This window comes from Nuphar pumila, chromosome 8 (assembly GCF_984573655.1).
Source record: "Nuphar pumila chromosome 8, dmNupPumi1.hap1.1, whole genome shotgun sequence".
NCBI classification, from domain to species: Eukaryota; Viridiplantae; Streptophyta; class Magnoliopsida; order Nymphaeales; family Nymphaeaceae; genus Nuphar; species Nuphar pumila.
Window position 1 is genome coordinate 103,799,436 of NC_143256.1, and position 25,926 is coordinate 103,825,361.

A 25,926-nucleotide genomic window follows, 5' to 3' on the forward strand; every position below is an offset into this window, starting at 1 on the left:
TAGTTTTGAACCCAGGTTTGAAATTAGAAGAAGGTTTGAATTTGGATCTGAATCCAAAGTTTTAAAATAACAAGTAGATCTAGATCTTGGATCATGAGTCTGAATCCATGTTTGAAAATGATGAAAGGGTCCTAGATCAAGGATAAAACACTCAGAATAGATCCCAAATAATAAAAAGAATAAGTTGGATCTTGGATCAAAGATAAAATTGGAAATTGGATCCGGATCAAGATAATGTGCTAGAAATGGATTCTGAATATAAAAATTGAAGAATGGATCCGGAATGGCAAATGATTGGACCCTGGATATCTGATGAGATAATCCAGGTTTAAAAAGTAAATTGGACTCTGAATATAAATAATAAAGTGAATTAGACAAAAGGATCCAGGTCGAGAGTAGGAAAATAGATATTGGATATCAGATTCAGTATTGGATCCGATCAATATCCAAATTGAAGCATGAGTTGGATCTCGGATATAGATATAGTTCAGAGAGGAAAATGATTTAAGTTTGGACTAGAAATGACCTTGGCCCCATAATCGACCAGACATCCCTTCTGAGTGGCTCAGAAGGTGGGTTCAAACGACATAATAAATTCAGAAAGGATTGAAAAATTTGGGGTGTTTACAGATGCCTCTATCTGCTACTAAACCAGTTGAAAACCGAGCTTAGTGGCAAAGAAAAACATACTAAATTTTGAATAACAAAATGCCCCAGTTAAGAAATCTGAACTGAGTATGGAAGAATTGAATAGCCCTCATGAAATGAGGTTAAGGTTTAATACCTTATCCTGAATGGCTAAGAAAAATTCACCTCATTGAATGAAGCAAGAAAATGAGGAGAAAATTTATCTCTTGGAATGAGGCTCAGGCTTAACCCTTAACCTGAACGGGAAGAAAATTCACCTCATAGAATGAGGATTAGGCTTGAACCTTAATCTGAACGGGAAGAAAATTCACCTCATAGAATAAGGCTAGAAAATGGGGTACCTTAAAGCTTTAAAAAGAGAAAAATCGATAAATAAGGAGGTCTCACAACTGAGACAAAATAAGCTTTTGAAATGGCCCTTTTGTGAAAATTTAGGTTTGACCCTTAACCTAAATGGGAATGAAAAATCATCTCATAAAATGCGGCAAGAAAATTGAGAAAACATTCACCTCATGGAATGAGGCTCAAGCTTAACCCTTAACTTGAATTGGAAGAAAATTTACATCATAGAATGAGGCTCAGGCTTGACCCTTAACCTGAACGGGAAGAAGATTCACTTCATAGAATGAGACTAGAAAATGGGGTACCTTAAAGCTTTAAAAAGGGAAGATCGATAAAGAAGGAGGTCTCATGACTGAGTCAAAATAAGCTTTTGAAATGGCCCTTTTGCGAAGATTCAGGTTTGACCCTTAACTTGAATGAGAATGAAAATTCACCTCATAGAATGAGGCTCAGGCTTAACCCTTAACCTGAATAGGGGGGTTGAATGGAGTCCTCGAAGAAAAAGATTGAGAAAACCATGATGGGACCTCTGGATTTAGCACAAAGAATCCAAAAGGGGTTGCAAAAGGTAAGGAAAATGGGATCCATAAAACTTTAAAAAAGGATTTCGAAAATGGGGATGTCTCATGATTGAAACAAAGGAATAGCTTTTAAAAATGACCTTTTGCGAAAAATAGCAGGTTCGACCTCAACTTCAAAATGAGTTGTCTATGACGAGATAGTGGGAAAAATAGGGAAGTGTGCCCAAGAACTGAGAGCCCAGACGCTCAAATCAAAAGAAGGGAAGGATCTTGAAAACCCAAGTTGTCAAGTCCTAAAAAGGGATAAGGCGCCAGGATGTATCAAAAGATGTCAAGTTCTTGCTTTATGTCAGGAAAGGTAGGAGGTGTTGCCAATAAGATAGAAATTATAATTGATCAAAATGATTGGAAATATGCACGCATGCACAAAAGATATTCCATCTTCTTCCTAGAGTATTTTCTCTAATAAGGTTAACTTTATAGAATCAAGGATCAAATTCAAATTATTGTTGTTGAATTTCTTCAAGGAAGCTATCAATTTTCTTGGTATAAAAAGAGAGGAAACATTCTCAGTTTTATAAAAGCAAGTGGATCAAAAGATATTGATGAAAGAACTTTACATAGGTAAAGATGATTTCCTGGCAAATTGGCAGTTTGATATCTGGGGTTTACCCATCATGATCTCTTTGCGCTCTTTGACATATAGAGTTGAGCTCTTTTGGGGTTTGGTGGGAAGTTCATTATATCAGCTTTCAACTTGGAGATGTTCTGATTTTTCCTAAAGGAACATGTCACATCCTCCTTCAACTCAAAGATGATCAGAGCCTTCTTTGTCTCCAATGATTAGATCCATGTCATGAAATTGCCTCTTTGGTTGAAAATCTTTTTCTGATAGCATAACGCAAGTACCTTTTAAGGTTTGTCGAGAAATTTGTCATATCAACATTCAACTTGGTGATGATTTGAACTTTCCCTAGAAGCATATGTCACATCTTCCTTCAACTTGGAGACGATCTGAGTCTTCTTTGTCCCTAGAGATCTAAACTCGCCTATCAACCTTCAACTTGGTGATAATTGAGATATCCCTTTTGCAAGTAATATATTGAGCTTGAATGATTAAGGAAATTGAGTGGATTTTTTTATCACGTGGGATATTCCCACTGTCTTATTGTTAGAAGATTTGTCTTTAAGAATGTGTTATTTCTATAATCAATATCAATTCACTTCTATCTTCTCATCATCATTGAATTTTCTTTTGCTGGCCATAACATGATTTTTTCCTTCATCATTTTGGTTGACCAACAAAAAAAGCTTGAATTGTCTTCTTATCTCATAGAAGTTTTACCCTTTGAAAAGAATACAATAGGTAGTTTGAGGTGAACACTTACGCATAAATTTTTTAAAATCAATGAATAATTCTAGTAGCAGATTGGCAAAATCCTGTAATCCTTTATGAAAGAATTGCTTGACATCAAATTGATAAAACCCGTGACTGAATTCTCCTCTCTTTTTCCCAAAATAGAGACTCAAGCTTAACCCTTGACTTGAACGGGTATAAAATAATCCTCTATTCCCTAAAGAGAAGGTGTTTGCAAAATGGAACTTTCAAAGAGAAATTAAGTTTTCGTCAAAACTTTATAATCTTAGGCTTCTCTCATGTAAAGACAACTAATGGTAAAGGTCAAGAAAAATATCATAGAGGAGCGAGTCCATCACACTCTCCCTAGAAAAAGGGTTCTTTATGACTAGAGAGGCCAAAATGAGAAATTGAGGGTCACAAATAAAATGCACTTCCATCAAAACTCTCCGTAGAAAAAGGGTTCTTTGTATAAAATTGGTTGTTGTTTTGCAAATGATTCACAAAGAAATGAGTCACTTCAAACTCTTCCTATAAAAAAGGGTTCTTGCAAACCAAAATTGATTGGTTCCAAAAGGAACGAGCTCCCTTAAACTCTCCCTAAAAAAGGGTCCTTTGCAAAAGAAATTGAGATTTGAAATGTTGAGCCAATTTGAAAATGAGTTCAACTCGTAGGTCGAATCTTGAAAAGACTGTCATTGGCAAAAATTTCAACCCGAAGGTTTGATAGTAAAAGTTTGGCATTTAGCAAAATTATAATCCGAAGGTTGGATTTGGTAAAAGGATCAACTCAAGAGTTGGATTTTGATTGATCGACTAGTGCGAGGACTGGATTTTGATTGAAGGCTAGTACGAGCACTGTATTTTAAAAGAAGACCAGTACGAGCACTGAATTTTGAAAGAAGACCAGTACGAGCACCAAATTTTAAAAGAAGACCAGTACGAGCACTGGGTTTTGAAAGAAGACCAGTACAAGCACTGAATTTTGAAAGAAGACTAGTACGAGCACTGGATTTTGAAAGAAGACCAGTACGAGCAGTGGATTTTGAAAGAAGACCAAGACGAGCATTGGATTTTGAGAGAAGATCAGTATGAGCATTGGATTTTGAAAGAAGACCAGTACGAGCACTGGATTTTGAAAGAAGACCAGTACGGGCATTGGATTTGGTGAAAAGACCAGCATGAGAGCTGGATTTGATGAAAAGACCAGCATGAGAGATGGATTTGATGAAAGACCAACATGAAAGCTGGATTTGATGAAAGACCAACATGAAAGCTGGATTTGATGAAAGACCAACATGAAAGCTGGATTTGATGAAAGACCAACCGAGAGCTAAATTTGATGAAAAGAAATTTGACCCAAAGGTCAAATTGGAAAGACCGGTGGGGAAAACCAGTTTTGATAAAAGACTCAACTCGAGGGATGCATTTAAAAAGATTGGTTTTGATAAAAAGATGATCACCACGAGGGTTAAATTTGGAAAAGATCGGTAAAAAATAATTTTTGAAAAAGAGGATCAAACCGAGGATTGATTTAGAAAAAGACCAGTAAAAATTGATTTTTGAAAAAGAAGATCAACCCAAGGGCTGACTTTGAAAAGACCAGTAAAAATTAATTTTTGAAAAAAAGAGGATCAACCCAAGGATTGATTTTGAAAAGATCGATAAAAACTAGTTTTTGAACAAGGAAGCTCACCCTAAAGGTTGGTTTTAGAAAAGACCGATAAAACTAGTTTGATAAAAAAGAGCTCAACACTGAAGGTTGATTTTAAAAGGGTTGATGAGAACTAATTTTTGAAAAAGGGGCTTTGAAAAATTCGGTGAAACCTAGTTTTGATAAAGGACTCAACCCGAAGGTTGATTTTGAAAAGCCTGGTAAAAAGTAGTTTTGATAGAAAGACTCAACCCGAGGGTTGATTTTAAAAAGATTGGTTTTGATAAAAAGATGATCAACACGAGGGTTGAATTTGAAAAGGGGCTGGTGAAAAAAAGAGTCAACCCGAGGGTTTGATTTGAAAAGGGACCGATTTTGATAAAAGAATCAACCTAAAGGTTGGATTTGAAAAAGGACCGGTTTTGATAAAAAGGAGATCAACCCGAGGGTTGATTTTTTTTAGAATGACCAGTGAAAGCTATTTTTTGAAAAAGACTTAACCTGAAGGCTGAATTTGAAAAAGACTGATGAAAAACTAGTTTTTGAAAAGACTCAACCTGAAGGCTGAATTAGAAAGAGACCGGTGAAAACTAGTTTTTGAAAAAGAGGATCAACCCAGGGGTTGATTTTGAAAAGATCGGTACTTTGAAAGCTCTCAGTGATCATGATGGAGATTTTGCAAATTTTTTTAAAAAGGTTTACGATTTTGGACAAACCCCTATAGGTAATCATATCGCTCTTATGAATGATCTCAGAACTGCCCCTTATCTTGAATGAGGAAGAAAGAAAATGATCAGAAAAATTGATGATAAAGAATCTTTCGATCCTACCACGTACACAAGATATTCTAGGTGAAAAGAAAGTTTCATAATAAAAGATGTCCCAGTGTATCAAGGAAAATGAATGTTGGACCAAAGGAAGAAGAGTAAATGATCATGGCTAAGAAAAATTTTTGAAGGAAGCTCTTTGACGAATCTGAAAGATGACAAAAGAGATAGTTAGACAGATGAGAGTTTTGAAATATTTTGCAGGAAAGAAACAATGAATAAGAGTTTGGACAATGTTCTCATAGACAAAGGAGAGGGACGAATAACAAAAGTAAGGTTGACAATTAAAAGGATATCCCATTACCAAGGACTGGGTCATTACAAAAATTGTAACAATTACGTTGTTATTCCATGAGAGGAAATAAACAACTAAAATATGCCTTATTATCCAGGCAAGGTCATCAACTCTGATGGAAATGTCATTGTTCTCTAGATTATAACAAAAAAGCATGGTTAAACAAATGGAAATTTTGAAAAGATTTTCAAGGAAAAAATAATGAAAAAGTAAGAAAATGGAAGGATAAGGAACAAAAATCAGCTTGACAATTCAAAAGGATATCCCATTACCAAGGATCGAGTCATCACAGAAATTGTGACAATTGTGTTGTTGTTCTTTAAAAAAAAATGAACAACTAAAGGAGGCCTTGTTACCTAGGCAAGGTCATCAACCATGATAAAAAATAATTAATAAGAGAATAGAATATTCAGGCTTGACAATTAAGCAAGAGTGTTCCGTTATCCAAAACGAGGTCGCCACAAGGATGTGACAATCACATTGTTACCTTAATAGAGGAAGTAAACAACTAAAATGTGCCTTGTTACCCAGGCGAGGTCGTCAACCATGACAAAGATATCAAAAGAATATGATAAAGGTCCACATGAGAAAATAATTTTATTGAAAGAATGATATAAAATCATAGACAAAAAGAGGGTAGGTGGATAATCTCCCACCACTCTAAGTAATCAGAAGACACATTGGGTCCTGGAAAGATAGAAAGAGTAACAAAAGAGCTCCAACTGTATTTGGTTGAATGATATGCTTCGGATTACTGAGTAGACTTCAGATTGAACTCTGGCATGATGCCTGATAGAAGATGAGTGTCGATGTGCCTTTGCCTCTGCGAGGACTGTCTGACACATCTGTCTAACTGATAATTGACACAAAAGAATGGTCCAAGCAACCTGTAACGCTTGTCACACACATAGGTGTAGCAAGAAGGTGACTTTTGTCGGTTGAAATAGTCTCAAATGATTTCCTCTTTATGCAAACTCTCGATCAAGGCTCAGTACTAAGGAGTGGGCTGTAGTTCTACGCCATTGTATCTGAAGGAGCTGGCTTTCGTCGACACATGCTGGAGAAACCAGGATTGTAAGGCATATGTACACCCTTCTACCAAAATTGCATCACCGAGGGTAAAAGGGGTCAAACCACGTTAGAGAAAGGCTAGGGCAGCCATGGAGATAGAGAGGCGGTTGGTTTGCTAACTTTCCCACCTTTGTAGAAGCTGAACAGTTCTGACATCAACATAATTTTGTTTGTCCTAGAAGAAGACTAAACCCACAGTGCATAGAATCATGGCATGTTGGATTCTTTCTCTGACTGCTCTAGACAAATTGTCAACCTCCTCGTATGTTCCATACTGGCAGTAGAGCTCGAACAAATTAATAAACTAACTCACATATGCTTCGATGAGTGGCTAGGATCTACGTCCCGTCATTCGAGCTAGAGCATCTTGGGGATCAAGTCCCTTTGTGTTGATTAGAAATTGTTGCTCTATAGGATCGTCTGGCTAACCAGCTAGCTCAGGTAATCCCATGATATCTGAAAACTCATCTAGGAGTAGTGTCATCTCTCCCCATGGAAACTAGAAGGTGAAGGAGCGCGAATTCCATCGCTCTGTCAGGGCTTGGATGAGATTGCCATTTGATAGCTTGTTTACCCACTGCTAATGTCAGTTCCAATTCGCAGTCCTTCAAGCGGTCTAGAAACATATGAGAGAATGTGCTGAACCAAGAATAGTACCATAGAGGAAGGAAAGGACCGGTATTCAAGATTCGATGCTCTAGAAGACCTTGTCTTATCTCATATGAGATATGGCCTTCAGGAAAGACAACATTGTTTTGGCTGGATGCCATTGGGAAATACTGGGGAAGGAAAAAAAGAATCAAAATATCGACAGAACACAAGATTTATTGAAGAAAATAGCAGGCAGGACCAGATTGATTCAAGACTCAAGATCCATAATAACAAGGTAGGAAAAAGGTATATGCCTGGAGTTTTGGAAAAATAGAGAAATTTTGAAAAGACCATTAGGGTTTGAGAAAGATTATTCTAAAAATACAAGAAATTATAAGAAACAAGTAAAAATTACATCATCACAATGAAATCACAATAAAGTTGCACAAATAAGGATGCACATACAACACTCCCTAAAGACTGACTCTATCATGCAATTTTTAAAAAAAAAAAAGGCTTGTAGGACTCTACCCTAACTCTAAGGGTTCAAATAATTTGTATCCAATCAAGATACGTCGATATACTCAAGCCCAAGCTCAATGTACGTGACGTAAAATATCTTCAAGGTTCTAAGGGTATGGTTTTTCAACATCCTTGAGCGCCTATCGATATATTTTGGACTATGGCCCTCGATACGTGGCAGGGGGTTATTAGCCCAAATAAGTGATCCAGTTGTGAGGCTTTGTCCCGAACTATGGTTCAGGGAGAAAGCCCAGCAACGTGGTGGTCGGGACAACATAGGTAGGGATGTTTTAAAAATATGATTCAAGCATGCAAGAAATCAGACAGCTCTAATGCAATGTTGCCTAAGATAGAGATTTAAAATAAGAGATCATACACTTGCATACAAGGTTTGCATTCAACACCTAGATTGAGGAGGGTTGTATTTTGACCTAAGTCTAAGTGAGCATGAATAGACTTCCTCAATTGGTACTACCAAACCATGCCTAAGCCTATATGCACCAAATGTCAGCTAGGTCAGAGTCTAGGCTCCTAGGTTCACAAATAAATACTAACATTATCGAATAATAACTTAGACAATGAAGCAAGGCAAGGCATAAGTTCAATCAATTTGAAGACAAGTCCCATCACGGTCGCCAAAGTTATGATCATTGGAAAAAAAATACTTTTTGCAAGTCAACTGACCTTTTGAAAAGGATTTTGAAAACTCGCCTTCGTTTTGAAAAATATGGGGAAATTGAGAGAAATTGGGACTCGCACGTCGTACGAGGTTCAACCATTCCTGGTGCCTTTGTCAGGGGTAATTGAACCAAGGATTGAACGATATGCCTTGCTTTGTTTAAATATTTAAGTAATTATTCTAAGTCCTAGAATGCAAAAAGGAAATCAATCATATGACTTTTAAAAATTTCAAGGAAAATCATGATGCATGCTTAGAGTTGCTTTGAAATTGCTTTGAAATTATTTCAAAATCGATTTGAAATGGCATTGGGATTGCTTTTGAAATCATTTTTGAAATTGATTTAAAATTGTATTGAAATTGATTTAAGATTGTATTGAAATTGCTTTAAAATTATTTTAAAAAAGGATTTGAAATTGATTTGAAATTGCTTTAAAATTATTTTGAAAAGGATTTGAAATTGATTTGGAATTGCTTTAAAATTATTTTGAAAAAAAGATATTTTGAGAAAATCGATTTTTGAAGAGGGACAATCCAGATGATTTTCAAAAAATATCTTGAAAAAACTTTTGAAATATGTCATGATTTTTTAAAATAACCTAAGAGTGCAGGCCTCTTGTAACTTAAAAGAAGTTAATAAATATGAATTTCATTTGTATCCTGACTATGGCCATAAATACAAACTCTATAGCAATTAATATTGAAAAAATAAACTATATGAAAACACAATCTATCTAAACAGAAAAGGAAATTTCCACTATTTTTTATATTTGATTACAGTTTATATTAAATAATTGAATGATGAAATAAAAAAAAGAGAGGAAATAGATGAACATAACATCTTGAGCTTTCCTGCAAAATTAGCAAACATGTTAGAAAAAAAACTATAAGCTTTTCTGGATTTATCCAATAATATCCAAAAATTAAAGGTTATTTTCCCAAAATGAGCCTTTTCCATGCTTTCATAAAATCAAAATCTCAAATAAAGTAAAGGATGAATGCATGATTTGATAAACTATCAAAATAAGTCTATTTTGGAAAATAAATTTAAAAATTAGGGGCAAAATGACGAATACCCCTAAAATTAAGACTATGACCATAAAATTAGGGTTTTTTGAAAGAAAATTTAAAATATGCCTCACATGGAGGCTCAAAAATTTATGAAATTGATTGAAGAGCTTGTTAATGTGATAAAAAATATAATCAAAATTTTAAATCATGAAAATAATGCCAAAAATTGAGAATATAAATGAGAAAATACCTAATTTGCCGTTGTTTTAGCAAAATCATGACTTTATAGAAAATCAGTTTTGAAAAATCCAATGAATGAGGTGCTAAATGACCATAGAAATTTATAAAAATTGATATGAAGTCTCCTAACAACCTTAGGAACAACCTAGAATTGAAATTTTTGGCAAAACATTGAAGAAAACCCTGAATCAAGGTATTCCATCAGACTTTGGAAAATTGAAACAAGAATTAGCAGAAATAAAATTTATAGAAAAACCTGTCAAGGTTTTTTTGGTAAACGAGGCCCTAAACGAACTAAATTTAAGCCCAAATTGAGTCTGTAGACTTTGGACAAACCATAGGAACATTTTTCTTTTACAGAATATGAAAATCTTTTCTAAATTTTGAAATATTAATAAAACATTGGGACTTTAAATTTTAGAAGCAGGAGTCTAAGATAAACAGATAGGTTTCTATATTTTGGATGTTTTAGAGGCTAAACAAACTCAATTTTCCCCAAATTTATGGAAAAAATTGCTTGAAAAGATTAGAAAACCATTCCATTTTACAGAAATTAAAAATCTATTTGGTTTGAGCACAACAACTTCTTAAAATCGTTGTTCTGTCTTAGAAAATGCACCTATTATAGAACATGGTGTTTTGTAACCAGTCACAATTTTCGACTGAAATGAAATAGCAAATTACCATAAAAATTCCTAAAAATTGGTAGGGATAAACTAGATATGCAAATAAAGAAAACCCTATTTATGAATCTTAAAAATGATCTTCGGTCATATAGATATGATTCTGGCAAGATGGCCCAGGATCTGAGCAGCACCTAACGGTTCAAGAAAAGCAGCTTCTGATTTCGGATTAAAATAAAATAGTAAATAGTTAGCAAAAATCACCAAAATCACACCACATAAACTAGACATGTAGACAGATCAATCACTTTTTACGGATCTGAAATATAATCTCTAGCAAGATGACCCATGGTCTAAGTAGCATCTTAATGGTGTAGAATAAAGGGTTTCAATATTCGATATCTGGCTACAATAAAATATGAAATGACCATGAAAAATTATCAAATATTTCAAAAATAAACTAGATTTGATCACGGAGATGACACTTTTTACGGATTGATGCGATCATCTCTGGTTAGAGAGATATCACTCCGGCAAGTTAATCTTGATTCTATAGAAATTCTGACGATGGAGAATAACAGGTTCCGACTCTTGATATTTAAAACGGACCATCAAAAGCCCAAAAATCATGAAATTTGCACAGATTCATGGAGACATATGCATGAATCTCTCATAAAAAAATTAGATCGAAATAACAAAAATAAATGAGTCAAATAACGATGCTAATACTAAACCAGAATCAAGATTTATGCAGGAATGTTGAAGAAGATGAAAGAACTTAAATCTAAATATGCATAGGATGAAAAGAGAAACATAAATGCAATATCTTTGATTTTATATAGATGAAAACAATAATCTAAATCTAAGATGCATATGCTAAAGAAACAAAACAAAATAATGAATGCATAGGAGCAATTTGATATAGCCGATTGAAGAGGGACTCAGTTTTATGAAAAACTGAGTTCCTCTTCATGGTGGTTGTTATAAAAAATAAAAATACAACAGGTTAATGACAGTAAAAGCAATGAAATGAAAGAGGTAAGCAAGAGTTATACCTGGTGGAGATAACCTTCCTTTGCCCTTGATGCAACGAAGAAGAAAGGAGGAGAACTAGAGGGAGGGCGGGGGCAACTAGAGAAAGAAGAAAAAGATAAGAAGGGAGAGAGAGCAAGAGCAGAAGGAGTAGACGGCTGATGGATGGGAGCTACCCCTTGGCCTCTATTTATAAATAAGTTGGGTTAAAGAGATAGGTTTTCTAGAGTTTTCCCTACTTAATTAGCTTAATTAACACTTAATTAGGGAGGGGCATTTTTCTCTAATTGGGATCTTAATTGAAGTTCGTTTTTTGTTGATTTTCTTATTTCAAACTAACTAAAACACCTACGAGACCTAAATGAATTGGAAATTTCCCAAATGTGGCACTACCTAGGTGGGCCCACATTTGGTTTTTAAAGAAAATGAAAGGTTTAAAAGGATTTAAAAACAAAAGATAAAATCAAAAGTAAAAATCAAAGTCCTAAACCAACTAGAGCTTTAAAATAATAAAATTTAGAAAAATCAAATGAAAAGACAATCCTAATAAAAAGACAATTCAAAAGTGATGCCACCTATATGGATTTCATCTCATGCAAATTGAATTAGAACTAAGATCTACTTTGAAATTCGAGCTTGATAAAATTTCAAATCAAAATCCGATCCAGATCTGACACATTGAAAATGATATTTTTCTGAAAAGGGAACTTCAAAATGTCAAATGTAAAGCAGTGGGTTTTGGATTTAAAAGAATAGTTTTGAACCCAGGTTTGAAATTAGAAAAAAGGTTTAGATTTGAATCTGGATCCAAAGTTTTAAAATGATGAGTGGATCTGGATCTTGGATCTTGAGTCTGAATCCATGTTTGAAAATGATGAAAGGGTCCTGGATCAAAGACAAAACACTCAGAATAGATCCCAGATAATGAAAAGAATAAGTTGGATCCTGGATCAAAGATATAATTGAAAATTAGATCTGGATCAAGATAATATGCTAGAAATGGATCTTGGATATGAAAATTGAAGAATGGATCTGGAATGACAAATGATTGGACCCTGGATATCTGATGAGATAATCCAGGTTCAGAAAGAAAATTGAACTCTGGATGTAAATAACCAAGTGAATTGGACAAAAAGATCTAGATCCAGAGTTGGAAAATAGATATTGGATATTAGATCCAGTATTGGATCTAATCAATATTCAAATTGAAGCATGAGTTGGATCTCGGATATAGATATAGTTCATAGAGGGAAATGATCTAAGTTTGCACTGGAAATGGCCCTGGCCCCACAATCGACAAGACAACCCTTCTAAGTGGCTTAATGACAAAATAAATTAAGAAAAGATTGGAAAATTTGGGGTGTTTACACTCATCACCCTAAAATCCTTCTCCCTTGCACACATCGGGTGGCCTAACCAGCTTCATTATTTTCATCAAACTCCTATTCTTCTCTTTAATCACCAAGACTGAGTGAAACATGTTGGAAAATGTGGTAGGTCAAGATACCAACAAATAACCTATCAACTTTACTAAATTCAAATATTATAATGAATAGTATTAATCAAGTATAGTATATCCATATATGATCATAATTAAGTATATAGCATAATTATTTTATTACTTTATTTTATGAGAAATAATCATATCTCTTTCTTTTTTATTTTTCTTTATAAGCAATAATCATAGTTATAAGAGAATCTATAAACTTTTATACATGATCCATATGACATGCAAATTTAAATAAGCAAGCACAATCTCCATGATGAAATCAATATTTTAAATTGATATATGAGGCCATCTATAGTTGATTAAAAATATTTAGGCAAATCTAAGTAGATCTAGTTTTAAATCATCTATACTTTGATATTAAAAACAAAGCATGTAATTATTATCAACTATCATTAAATCAAATCATTGAATAATAATCAACATGGTTTTAATTAATATCACCAATAAGATCAAGCTCACTTAAATAGAAAATCTAATATGACAAATACAGGCAATTTGTTTATCATATAATTTTGGATATGAAGGGGGAGGAATTTTTCTTTAATGTAAAAAATTAGAAAATAAAATAAGATTTTCAACACAAAAAATCACAGAATTTTGATATACAATTGCAAAGTTATAGATTATGTAAGCTGACTATGTTAAGTGTTATTTGATTTTGGGTCATGATCCTACCAAAGTATAAGTATCAAATTCAAGCATGGATTTGAATAACTAATATATATAAATTGATAATAACTTTGAGAAAGAGTACCTTTCACCATTCAAAGCATTCTGATCTATGTTGATTTAAAAAAAATATAAGACACAAGTCTAGATCAATTTACTTTAACCTGAGCTACCATTAAAAAAAAGAAGCTTAAGCTTTTACGTGCACATTAGGTTTAGGAGCACACTGAATGAGGCGGACTTGGGATTGCCTTTTGGCTACATGCCATAAGGCTACCCAAAATGATGTCAATCTCTCCTCCTTAGGGTGAGGCCCTTTATATATAAAGCATGGTACTCCAGTCTCTCATTAAGAAAAAGGTTTTAGTTGATGCCAACATTCAACCACACTTTCTTTGTTGATAAAGTCATCCATTATTGGGTAATATTATTAATTAAAATAGGATTCTAAAAAGTTATAGAGATTTTGGGGATACCAAAAACAAAAATCAACAACATAAATTTTACAAATATGTCCCTAAAACAATATTTGCAAAAAAACCGTTTGGCAAAAACATATTTTTGAACCATATATACACATTTATTAATATAATCACTTAAAACACAGTGAAGGACATACTAGAGGTTTGCCCTTAATATAATTCTCTCATGCTAGTCACTGTTACAAGTATTAGAAAAGCTTTGCTCCGCTAGTACATAGATATATAGTACAAATACAAGACACATTGATTGTCTAAGGCCAAAGTTCACATAGCCAATCCTATCTCGAAGTCTTCTAACGAGTGTGGTTATCAACTATTATCTCCCAATAGGGCTACCTACCCTATGCATATCAAATTGTCTATTTAGCATAGAAATAGTGTAGGGTCTACTACAAGTATGTATGATACATGCTTCACAATTTTCTGTTGGGTGCTTTGGGTAATTTCCCACACTGGAACCATAAGTAGGTCCATCTCTTGAAGGCCTCATCTTCAAAAGACCCTACTACAAAAAAAAAAACACTCCATCACCCAAACTTACTCAGGATTTACCCCTAACTTGATATGTGAGACATCAAAGACAATGTATCTAAAGTTTTGAGGCTAGGTTTTTTTCTTATGTCTAAATTGACAAAACTTATATAAGTTTCTAGATGAGCTCATCATGCAACCAAAACTAGTAAAACTAAGATAAGATATTGCATAAGTCATAATTGTATGTAAACCAAAATAACAGTTTATGAACATAATCAAGATCAAATTTAAATATCCATGAATTTCATCAAAAGTTATGTATGATTATATCAAGGATTGAGGATTCATAACCTAAATCTCATCCTTGAGAGGACCAATGAGGGAATACTTGAGCCAACCTTCCACCATGAAACATAGATCCTCAAATTCTGCTTGAAATTCTTGGACCGTCCACTTTTGCATTAATTGTTTGAGCTTCACATCAAAGTTAGTGTATATGGAAGTGTCAAACCTCCGCATAAATAGCTCAACAAATCATGGCCATGGCACTATCCGATACATCCTCACAACCCATGGATTCATCCTAAGGCCTTGCCCTCCATATGCATCATATCACACTTCAACCATTGGTTCACCGACACATTTTGACATTCAAAGCAATGCATGGCCTTAAATAACCAATCATTGAGATGTGAACCAGAGAATGTGGGGATTTCATACTTTGGGTGTGATTAGTCACTAGCACCGATGCGAGTTTGCTCATTGGGGAATTCAGGTGTCGACCGGGAGGTGCTAGCTTCTTATGGCCTTGCCATGGGCTGCTGGTCTGAGAAGGCTTGCACAAGGCCTCCAATACGATGTTCAGTTTGAAAATGACATTGTGCCATTGTTGTGAACTGTTGATTCATGCTAGTCTGCATTTAGTCGATTGCAGAGAACATGTCCACTCACTCATTGGTTGTTCGTGGCACCTACCCTACTTTAGATGACTCCATTCCTCCTTGTTGTTGAGCCATGAAGGAGGGAAAGAAATTGTCATTAGACGAGTTTCCTCGCTTTAATACCAGGTTGATAGGGTCCTTAAGGCGAGGATCAAAAGCCAATGCATGCATGCCCATGTCCACCTTGTGTAGCCTTCAATCGGTGGAATTAGGGCATTCAAGGGTTGTTGGTGTGAAGCTCCCCACTCAACACCTGGTTTCTTGGCTAAGGAATTTAGTTTGCTATATAACGCAACAAACAGATCGCCAAAATTCCTCACGATAAGTCTGAAATGCACATCCAAATGTGCTAGACTGTCATCGACTGTGACAAGGCTGCGCCCAGCTGGCCGGTATAAGATATTGTTGTAGGGAGGCCTCCATGTGGAATTCTGAAAAGATGGTCTCAAGAGTCCCAACCTAGCTTGGGAGCCCCTAGAAGCAATAGCAGGGGAAAACGAGGCCATGTCTGGCATGTGCTCATGTTCAGTTATGTCAGACCAGGTATGTGCACAGCAGGGTGGCCAGGTAGTGAATACTACTCAATTGGCCTTGTGGTGCGCTAGTTGTGGGGCTATTGCTACTGCAGTGACATCTAGTGTGATGCTCTACTTTATGAGTTGAGCTTCTCTGGGGTCTGTTGTGGTGCTGGCAAGTAGGGTTGCTCATGCATGAGCCAACACAATTCGATAGGAGAGCTTCATGTGCGACACGATGCTCCAATTATAAGGTTTGGCTATAATGCCAACCTTCACACAATAGAGGCTCAATGAAAACATTAGAAAAAGAGAGAAAGAAGAGAGACAATTGGTAATTGCTTCATTAAGCAAGAGGATGAAGAGGCAAGTAGATTAAACACTTTCCATGCAAACCCCACACTACTAGATGACAAAAATGGTTGACCAATGTTATTATGCAAAATTTTATTTTTGCAATTCAACTGACTTTTTGAAAAAGTTTTTAGAAAACTCGCCTCCATTTTGAAAAATGCATGAAAACTTGAGAGATGAGACTCGCCTATCGGTACAAGGTTCAATTGTTCCTTGCACCTTAACCAAGGGTAATTGAGCCAAGGATTGAACAATATGCCTTGTTTTATTCGAATGCTTTAGAGATTATTCTAAATCCTAGAATGCGGAAAGAATCAAATACACATATGATATGATTTTAAAAAATAGTTAATGAAAACATGATGTGTACCTAAATTCTAGAAAATACTTTGAAAGAATATTTGAAAGTATTTGAGATATTTTAAAATTGAATCTCTAAAATGATCAAATGATTGGGTGTGTGGCCTTGTGAGCTCATGCATGATTCAACCTAAGTCTAAATGATGTATGGATGCAATTTACCAAAATTCCTTTTGAAAGATTTGAGAAAATTCATTGACAAATCTCCTTGTTTTATAAAATTCTTTTGATAGAAGGGAGTTTTTGTGCTTTATAGAATTCAATAAAGATAAATTTGTCATATATCCATGTCTATGGTCACGAGTATGTTTTAAATATATCTCATTAAGTTTTAAGAAGAGAGTTTTGGAAAAATACTTTAAAATATTTAAAAGTATGCAATGACTTTAAAAATAATCTAAGTGTTTAGGCTTTTGTAACTTAAAAAGAGATTAATAAACTTGAATTTCATTTGTATTCTGACTATAGCCACAAATACGAATTTCACTAAGTTTATTAATTTTTTAAAAGAAGGTGCACATGTCATTCGTGTTTCACCATTATAGAATTTGAAAAGTGCATATACATGATAATTAGTAATAATTAATATTAAAAAAATAAACTATATGCTTATGCAGTCCTAATTATGCATAAATAAAAGAAATTTCTGGTCTTTGATTACAATTTACATTGAGAAATTGAAGAATAAAATAAATAAGAAAAATAAAGTCTTAAATTTTCCTGCAAAATCAACAAACATGTTAGTAGAAATATATAGGTTTTTCAGGATTATCTAACAATATCTAGAAATTGAAGGATATTATCTAAAATAAGCCTTTTCCATGCATTCATAAAACAAAAATTACTAAATAATCTAAATGAAAATGCATGATTTAATAAACTATAAAACTAAACTTATAAAATAAAATTTTGGAATTGAAGGTAAAAGAACCAAAATATCCCTAAAAATTAATATTAATTACCAAAATAGTCTTAAAATTAGGGTTTTAAAATTGAGTTTTGAAGTATGCCTAGTCTTAAAACAAGTTCAAATCGATGCCAAATCGGGTAGAAACCACCCTAACATAATCAAGAAAATAAACAGAATTTAAAACTATAAAAATGATTTGTGAAAACGATAATATAAACAAGAAAAGGTCGAATTTGCCCTTATTTCTGCAGAACAAGATTAATTCTGCAGAAATTGATTCTTGGAAAACGGTAAAATAAAATATTAATGACTTTCTAAAATTCTGAAAATTGACATGAACACTCTTAACAACCCTAAAGACAGCATGCAATCAAAAACTAAATTTAATAAATATTCAAGAAAAAGATTAATAATTAAATCTACTTAGCCAAACATTTACTATGCCATTGTAATTGATTAAAATTGTCAGATAATATAAGTTAAATTTTTTCATATAAAAATCTGCTGTATATTGATTAAAAATTCACAAATTTTTCAGATCTTACAAAGAAAATATTATACTTAGAAGTCTAAAGATATGGAAGAGCATAACGCAAGCAGGAAGTTCTGCCTATCTCATGTATTCTGAATCCTTCACAACACTTTTGCCAGTAGCACCACATGTGCACACATGCATACACAGGCACACATATGCAAACACATGCATACATACGTGTACTTATGAAATTAACAGTTTCAATAGACTTTCTGTGATAGTGTTCAACACAAAAAGGATAAAACTTTCTGGTGAAATAAACACCCATCTTATTCCAAGGTCATATGCATAAAAAGGAAATGTAAAATAATGACATGTAAATAGGCCAAATGCAAAATGTTTATGAAGCTAGGGATTCAGCAGAGAATTAAAAAAGTTGGAAGATGATAAAGAAATTATGACTGAAATAAAGATTTCAGATGGAATAGCAACATCATTAGCCTGACATGCAGCATATGGAGAAGGTAAATACATATCTCATGTGTATTACTTCAATCTTCATTCTTTGAATGTTTCATATCTATCACAGATCAATAATGCATGACTCTCAGTTAATATTACGTGTAGTTGAATGACCTTGTATTTCAGTTAATAAACAATTTACTACGCAATGGGTATGATTGTACCTGAAAGAGATGAATGTAATAAATGGCTCATCTCAAAGCCAAAAAGTTGATAAAAGTTCATGGGAGTTAATATCTTAGACGAAAAGATGGATTGTTTTCCGAGAAGCTTCATCTCTCTGCTTTTGCTCTCCAATTTCCACGTTTTCAAGCATCTCAACATCTGCAAAGTCACAACTTTTCTTCATTATTGGAGAACAAGAGCAACCATTGTTTGAAATGAGTCCTCCAACATATACATGTGTGAGTTACACAGGCAGAGCAAATAAAAAGAAGACAATGGGACATCACTATTACCATTCGCCTCCGCACCAAGGAAATCTGCAATTCCACTCCGGTTGACTAGATCTCCATCTTTTCTTTCCACTTGTATGCTAGCTTAAGTAATGGATTGAGACAGTTGTCCCAAGTGCTTTTCAAGCAACAGAGGCAAAATCATTACCTAAAAAAAAAGGTTCGTAATAAAGCAAGAGTAGAAGGCTCTATTTGTGAGGCGTACACTTTAGAAGAGATTTCAAATTTCTCATCTATGTACTTTGAACCTCATATTTCAACACGTTACACATGCCCGCCCCGTAACGATGATGGAGAACAAGTAACTGTAGCTGACAAGCTGTCGATATTTCAACGACTTGGGCATGCATTTGGTAGTTGCCGATCAAGGCTATTGACAGATCGAGAGCAAGATGCAGCACACATCTATATTCTTTTTAATTGTTCAGCGATCGACCCATACATCGAGTAAGTATATGTATATGCAACTCAATTATAAATCCTTTTATGTTCTATATGTGGATACATGGCTCGGTAATATAAGTATCTGTGGTTTGCAGACGATTTGATCTGGAGTTGCAAAGCAAAGTTTCACATCTCACTAATGCAGAAGTACAAAAAGAACGTGAAACTAAGTTTGTGGAGTGGTTGAAACAGTTGGTAAAGAAGCTAACATAAATTTTGTACTTATAAACAACACTAAGTTACTTAATTGATCGTGATCACAATAATTGTTTATGTCTGTGCGTAGGTTCGCCATGGTGATGTTAAAGATCAAGGAATATGTGATTTAGAAAATGGTCCGACCAAAGTTGTGCAATGCTACAACGGGTATATCGTAAATGGTTATCGATTCCATACAAAAGACTACGGTATAAACAAATCAACGATAAATAGTGGCGTGTGTGTCAAGGGTAGCAGCTACGGTGAAAATGAACATGATTACTACGGTGTTATAGAGGAAATAATGGAGTTGACTTACTTAGGCATGAATAACAGGGTTACGGTATTCAAGTGTCATTGGTTTGATCCAACTGCAACAAGACTCGACAAAGCTTCAGGCATTGTGGAGGTGAATCATAAATCCAGGTTTGGAACATATGAACCATTCATATTAGCCTCGCAAGCTCAACAAGTTTATTATACTTCATATCCGAGTATAAAAAAGTCAGATAGAAATGAATGGTGGGCAGTTTGCAAGGTGAAATCCAAACTATACCCCGAGTATGATCAGTTACAAGAAGATGAGTTAGCTGAAGACATTGATTACTATCAATCAGATGATGTTTGTGACTTCGCTTATGGTCACGATGTTGCGCATGATATGCATGTCATATCTCCATTAGCTGATGAAACATTCATAGAGGAATGTGATTCAAATGATGTACCAAGTGGATGGGCAAACAATGAAGAAGAAGAAGAAGAAGAAGAAGAAGAAGAAGAAGAAGAAAGTCAAACTAGTGACGAGGAAGAATTCTCAAGCTAGTGAAAAAAATCTTATACTACAAACCTCTATTTAAATGCATTGTAATACTTGATGTGAGTTGTATTGCAATACTTGGTGTGAATGATTAAAAATTTTATTTCAATGTATTGTAATACTTGATACGAATGATTCGAATGCATTGTAATTTATCTGAATGTATTATAATTTATGCAATTAACGAATGATTTGAATTAGTGCAATACTTGATGTCAATGATTTGAATTATTTGAATGCATTGCAATGCTTGATGTGAATGACTTGAATGCATTGTAATACTTGATGTGAATTATTTGAATGTATTGTATGACATATGTTATTTGTTAGAATATGGTTCGTGGAGGTTATAGTGGTCGCTCATCCAGTAGTAGCCAGGCTCAACCTTCATCTTCACGGGCTCCTGTGATAGGTATATCATATAACTAATTAGATGCTTGATTAGTTCAAATGCACATTCTGAGAACTTGGTGTGTATTTTTTTACAGATGATGTTGCGCCTGTATACGACCCACCTACACCAGTTGATCGCACAAGTCAACAGCCAACACAGGAAACAGGGTCTTCACAGGCTGGCACAAGAAGACTCATTCGAATAGTGTATATCGATAATCGACCGTAAGTATTTTGTTTTCAATTATTGCATATCTTTTAAATATTTTATATTGATATTTACTGTGTAACAATTCATGTGCAGCACGAGGTTTGAGCCACAAGAAGTAGTACGGGAGATTAGGAATTCACTTCTTCAACATCTACCAGGACCAGTTGCTCAATGGAAAGAGTACCCAAAGGAGGTATTAGACAGATTGTGGTCCTCATTCATGGTATACAGTTGTTCCTCATAGTTAATGTGTTTCATATTTAATTTATTTAAGCAATGTCTACTAACTTTCTGAAAATATTTGTAGGCTTCGAATCGCTTTGCAACTACGGTGGAAGAAAATGATGCAAGGAAGGTGTGGCAGAAGGTGGCTGCCAATCGATTTGCAGACATGCTGCACACTATGAAGACTGCAGCAAAAAAAGCATCTGGCGTAGTAGATGATCCATTACTGTGGAAGGGCCATGGTCCTATTACTATCAGGAGAGATTACTGGGATGAAATGTGCGATATGTGGGCGGGAGATGCATTTAAAAATCGCTCTGCGAAGGCTTCACAAAATCGATCGAAGATGCCCGAAGCCCATCTACACACAGATGGATCTAAGACATTTGGGAGCCACCTAAAGAAAATGGTAACTCATCAATATATAATATTAATTTTATAAGTATAGTTGCAAATTTGTGTACTAAATCTTTTGTCATTTAACTTCGCAGGAAGCAGAAAAAGGAGGCAGTGTACCATATAAGGATGTGTTTGTAGAAACACATAAACGGAAGACCACGGGAGTCTTCGTATCAGAGAAGGCGAGAACGACAACGGTATGTATTAATTCTATTAATAATCATTGCAATATATATGCAAGTCATCATAATGTTATCATTAATTATTAATGAATACTTTAAACATTATTTTGTAGGAGGCATATGAGCAACAAATGGTAGAGCGATATGGTGAAGACGCTACTCAGCATCCATCATTTGATCCTACAGCATGGGTGACTGCAGCAGGTGAACCCAAAAAAGGTCGCGTGTTCGGGTTTGGGAGTAATATGAACACTTCACCAGTTATTGGTTCTTCCAGTTACGGCTCACCAACTTCTTGCGCCGACATAAGCTCCAAGCAGCCGACTATTCTTTCCGGTGATGATGTACGCGAGATCATTAATGAATCACTGAATAACTACTTCCAATACACCGTCGCCCCCTTTCTCCGAAATGAGATCAAGGCCGTTGTTCAGGATAGGGGATCTTCGATTCCAGGTCCCTCTCAGGTATAATCACATATATAGTTTTTTTGACTATCTTAAAGCACATCTGAGCATGGTAGAATCACATATAGAGTTTTTCTAGATGCCTTAGAACACATATGAACATGCTATAATCACATATTCAATTTTTTTACTGCCTTAGCACACATATGAGCATGATAGAATCACATATATATATATTTAACTTTTTGTCTGTCTTAGAGCACATATGAGCATGATAGAATCACATATAAAGTTTTTTTGATTGCATTAGAACACATAAGCATGCTATAATCACATATTCAGTTTTTTTACTGCCTAAGAACACATATGAGCATATTATAATCACATATTCTGTTTTTTGACTGCCTTAGCACACATATGAACATGCTATAATAACATATAGAGTTTTTTAACTGCCTTAGAACACATATGAACATGTTATATATCATTTATGATAGAATCACATATAAAATTTTTGGCTTTGCCTGCCTTAGAGCACATATGAGCATGCTATATTCACATATTCAATTTTTTTACTGCCTTAGCACACATACGAGCATGATCGAATCACATATATAGTTTTTTGCTTGCCTTAAAGCACATCTGAGCATGGTAGAATCACATATAGAGTTTTTTTATATGCCTTAGAACACATATGAACATGCTATAATCACATATTCAATTTTTTGACTGCCTTAGCACACATATGAGCATGATAGAATCACATATAGAGTTTTTTTATTGCCTTAGATCACACATGAGCACATGATAGAATCACATATAGTGTGTAATTTATTTCATTATATTTTGTTTATCAATACTGACTGTTTTTTTCTTGTGTAGGCTGCTAGCGATAATCAGGGTAGTGGAGCTGAAGGGACAGATAAAGACAATGAACAAGAAGACGCACAAAATCTTGGCGATGATTAGAGGACTGTGTTGAAGAAGTTCTATTTTTTTTATTTTTCCTAATTGTAATTGTTGAATTGTAAATAATTAAACTTCTTAGTTTTAAGGTGGAACGATTAATTATTATAGATACTTGTTATATGAATTTTTTTGTGTGGTTTGTTTTTTATTTACAGGAAATATAAATTGTACAGGAAATATAAATTGTACAGTTCTCCGTAATTAATTTTTAAATAAATTTTTTTTGATTTTTTTTCGTTTTTGCGACGGATTAGCGACGGATGATTCTGTCGCTATTCATATTAATCTAGCGACGGCTTAGCGACGGAATTAAATCCGTCGCCACGCCGTGGTCGCCGTTTAGTACCGGCGGATTGGCGACGGAATATAGCGCTCGTTATTCCGTCGCAATTAGCGACGGACTTGGCGACGGAATTATTCTGTCGCCAGTTAGCGTCGAAATATTCGCGACGTAAGCATACTGTCGCCGCGTTGTCGCTAATCCGTCGCTAACATGGTTAGCGACGGATTAGCGACGGATTAGCGACGGAAGGTGGTCGTCGCTAATCTACTGCTTTGTTGTAGTGTATGCTTGATATGCATGTCACATAGAGAAAGGTGATGGCACAGGAATGGTGAGCCTAATCACACGGACAGATCACATAGAAGTAGATGACAAGACAAAAAGGTCGGCAAAGTCACACGATAATAGTGACCGATAAGCAATGGCCAAACATGTGGAGATCTATGAAAAGAATACAAGATCGAACTCTCCCCATACAAGAAACATTTAACCAGAAAAAGCAACAATTAATGAAAAGACACCCTTCAGTTCATGAATAGGCACTTATGAAATTAGACACACAAAAAAAACAATCAAATATGGTCACTTAGTGATTTATTTACCTAAAAATAGAACAGAAGACATGGAGAACGATGGTGAACAGGAATAAAGACTACTAATAAATAAGTGTGCTCATGCAAAATTAAAAACAAAGAATTCAGGTTTTGTTTGTATTTAAAGTGTGGATCAATTTGTATCTTGGGCCACTCGATGGCTATTTAACACAAGGAAATCCATAATCTATATCTTTATATTTAGGGAAAGCCAACGGAGCAAGAACTCGCCAAGGAAATCTGTAAATCCGTAATCACCAAAATATTTAACACAAGGAAATCCATAATCTATATCTTTATATTCTCAAATGAAACATCTAATAGCGCTAAAAACAAGTAAATCAGAAGAAGAAAAATAATGATCTCAACCTACCTTCAACTATTGGAACAAGAAAACCCCAAACTAGGATATCTTTAGCAATCTGGGAGAGAAATTCCCCATTGAAACCCAATATACTCCCACAGAAACAATTGAAAACACCAAAACTAAAGCCGAAAATGATCGGATTCAACTTGAAAGTCAGAAGATCGAAGAAAGACGAAGATACTTTAGGATCAAAGTAAGGAAGAGAACAAAGGATTTGAGGTTGGATATCGTAAACGGCCTTTTTCAAAGGGGGTTTCTACTCACACATCGCACACGCAATGAGTAATCCCTTCTCCTATAAAAAGAGAAGGGTTGCTGGGAGATTTACCTCCCTCTGGGTAGTCGTTTACCCCAACAACGATTTTTGTTTCACCTGGAGCTTATCCAGAATGAGCGGATCATTCTGGATAAGGCTACAGTCTCAAACGTTAGAGAAAGAGTGAGCCCTCCTCGCTCTTTAACAGTTGAAACAACTCCGTGAAACATGGCCACGGTTACTTACATCTCTCACTTGGCCATGTAGAACAAACACTAGATGTAGGTTTTGGCCTCCCACTATTGGAGTATTTTTCTTGCATCAATATCCTGAAATGAGTTATATATTTAAGTTTCCCATCCAGTCATATGTCTATATTAGACATATCTTAATCCCATACTGGATACATGTTTTGAAAACATTTCCTCTGATATGCCTTTGGTTAAAGGATCAACAATCATATCAGATGTAGGCAAGTAGCTGACTTTGATTTCATTTCTTTCAATCATATCATGAATATAATGGTATTTTACCATTATATGTTTACTTTTTGAATTATCAGCTCCACTCTTCATAAGAGAGATGGCAGCCTGATTATCACAATAAATCTGGATTGGCCCGTTGGTTATTTCCTGCTTCAAATCACTAATGAAGCGGCTTATCCAAACGACAAATGTGGCAGCTGCATTACATCAATATATTCTGCTTCCCACTACACAACCTTGTTTTTTACAAGACCAGGAAACTGCACCTCCTCCCAGGAGAAAAACATATCCAAAGGTGGATTTACTATCATCCCTGCTGCCTACAAAGTAGGCATCAGAATATCCAGTTAATTCTAAAGTATCACCTTGAAAACATAATTTCAGGTTTATAGTCCCTTTCAAATATCAAAATATTCTCTTTACTGCTTACTAGTGTGGCCAACCAGGATTACTCTGGTAGCGACTAACGAGGCCAACAACAAAACTGATATCCGGCCTAGTGCAAAGCATAGCATGCATCAAGCTTCTGACAACTTGAGCATAAGGGACATTTAGCCTTTCTTGTCCATCACCTGGACTATCATTTCTACTCAACTTAACACCTTTTACCGCAAGTG

The 25,926-nt window shown here is 34.9% G+C and overlaps 1 protein-coding gene across 1 annotated transcript; it reads left to right on the top strand.

Annotated features, from left to right (window-relative positions):
• The first annotated feature begins 22,192 nt into the window (after nucleotides 1–22,192).
• On the top strand, nucleotides 22,193–23,434 carry LOC149830095 (uncharacterized). The gene is made up of 2 exons (XM_090015698.1): nucleotides 22,193–22,416; nucleotides 23,239–23,434. The coding sequence occupies exons 1-2, from the start codon at nucleotides 22,195–22,197 to the stop codon at nucleotides 23,323–23,325; spliced, it is 309 nt and encodes a 102-aa protein (XP_089871824.1). The 5' UTR covers nucleotides 22,193–22,194; the 3' UTR covers nucleotides 23,326–23,434.
• Nucleotides 23,435–25,926: the final 2,492 nt, after the last annotated feature.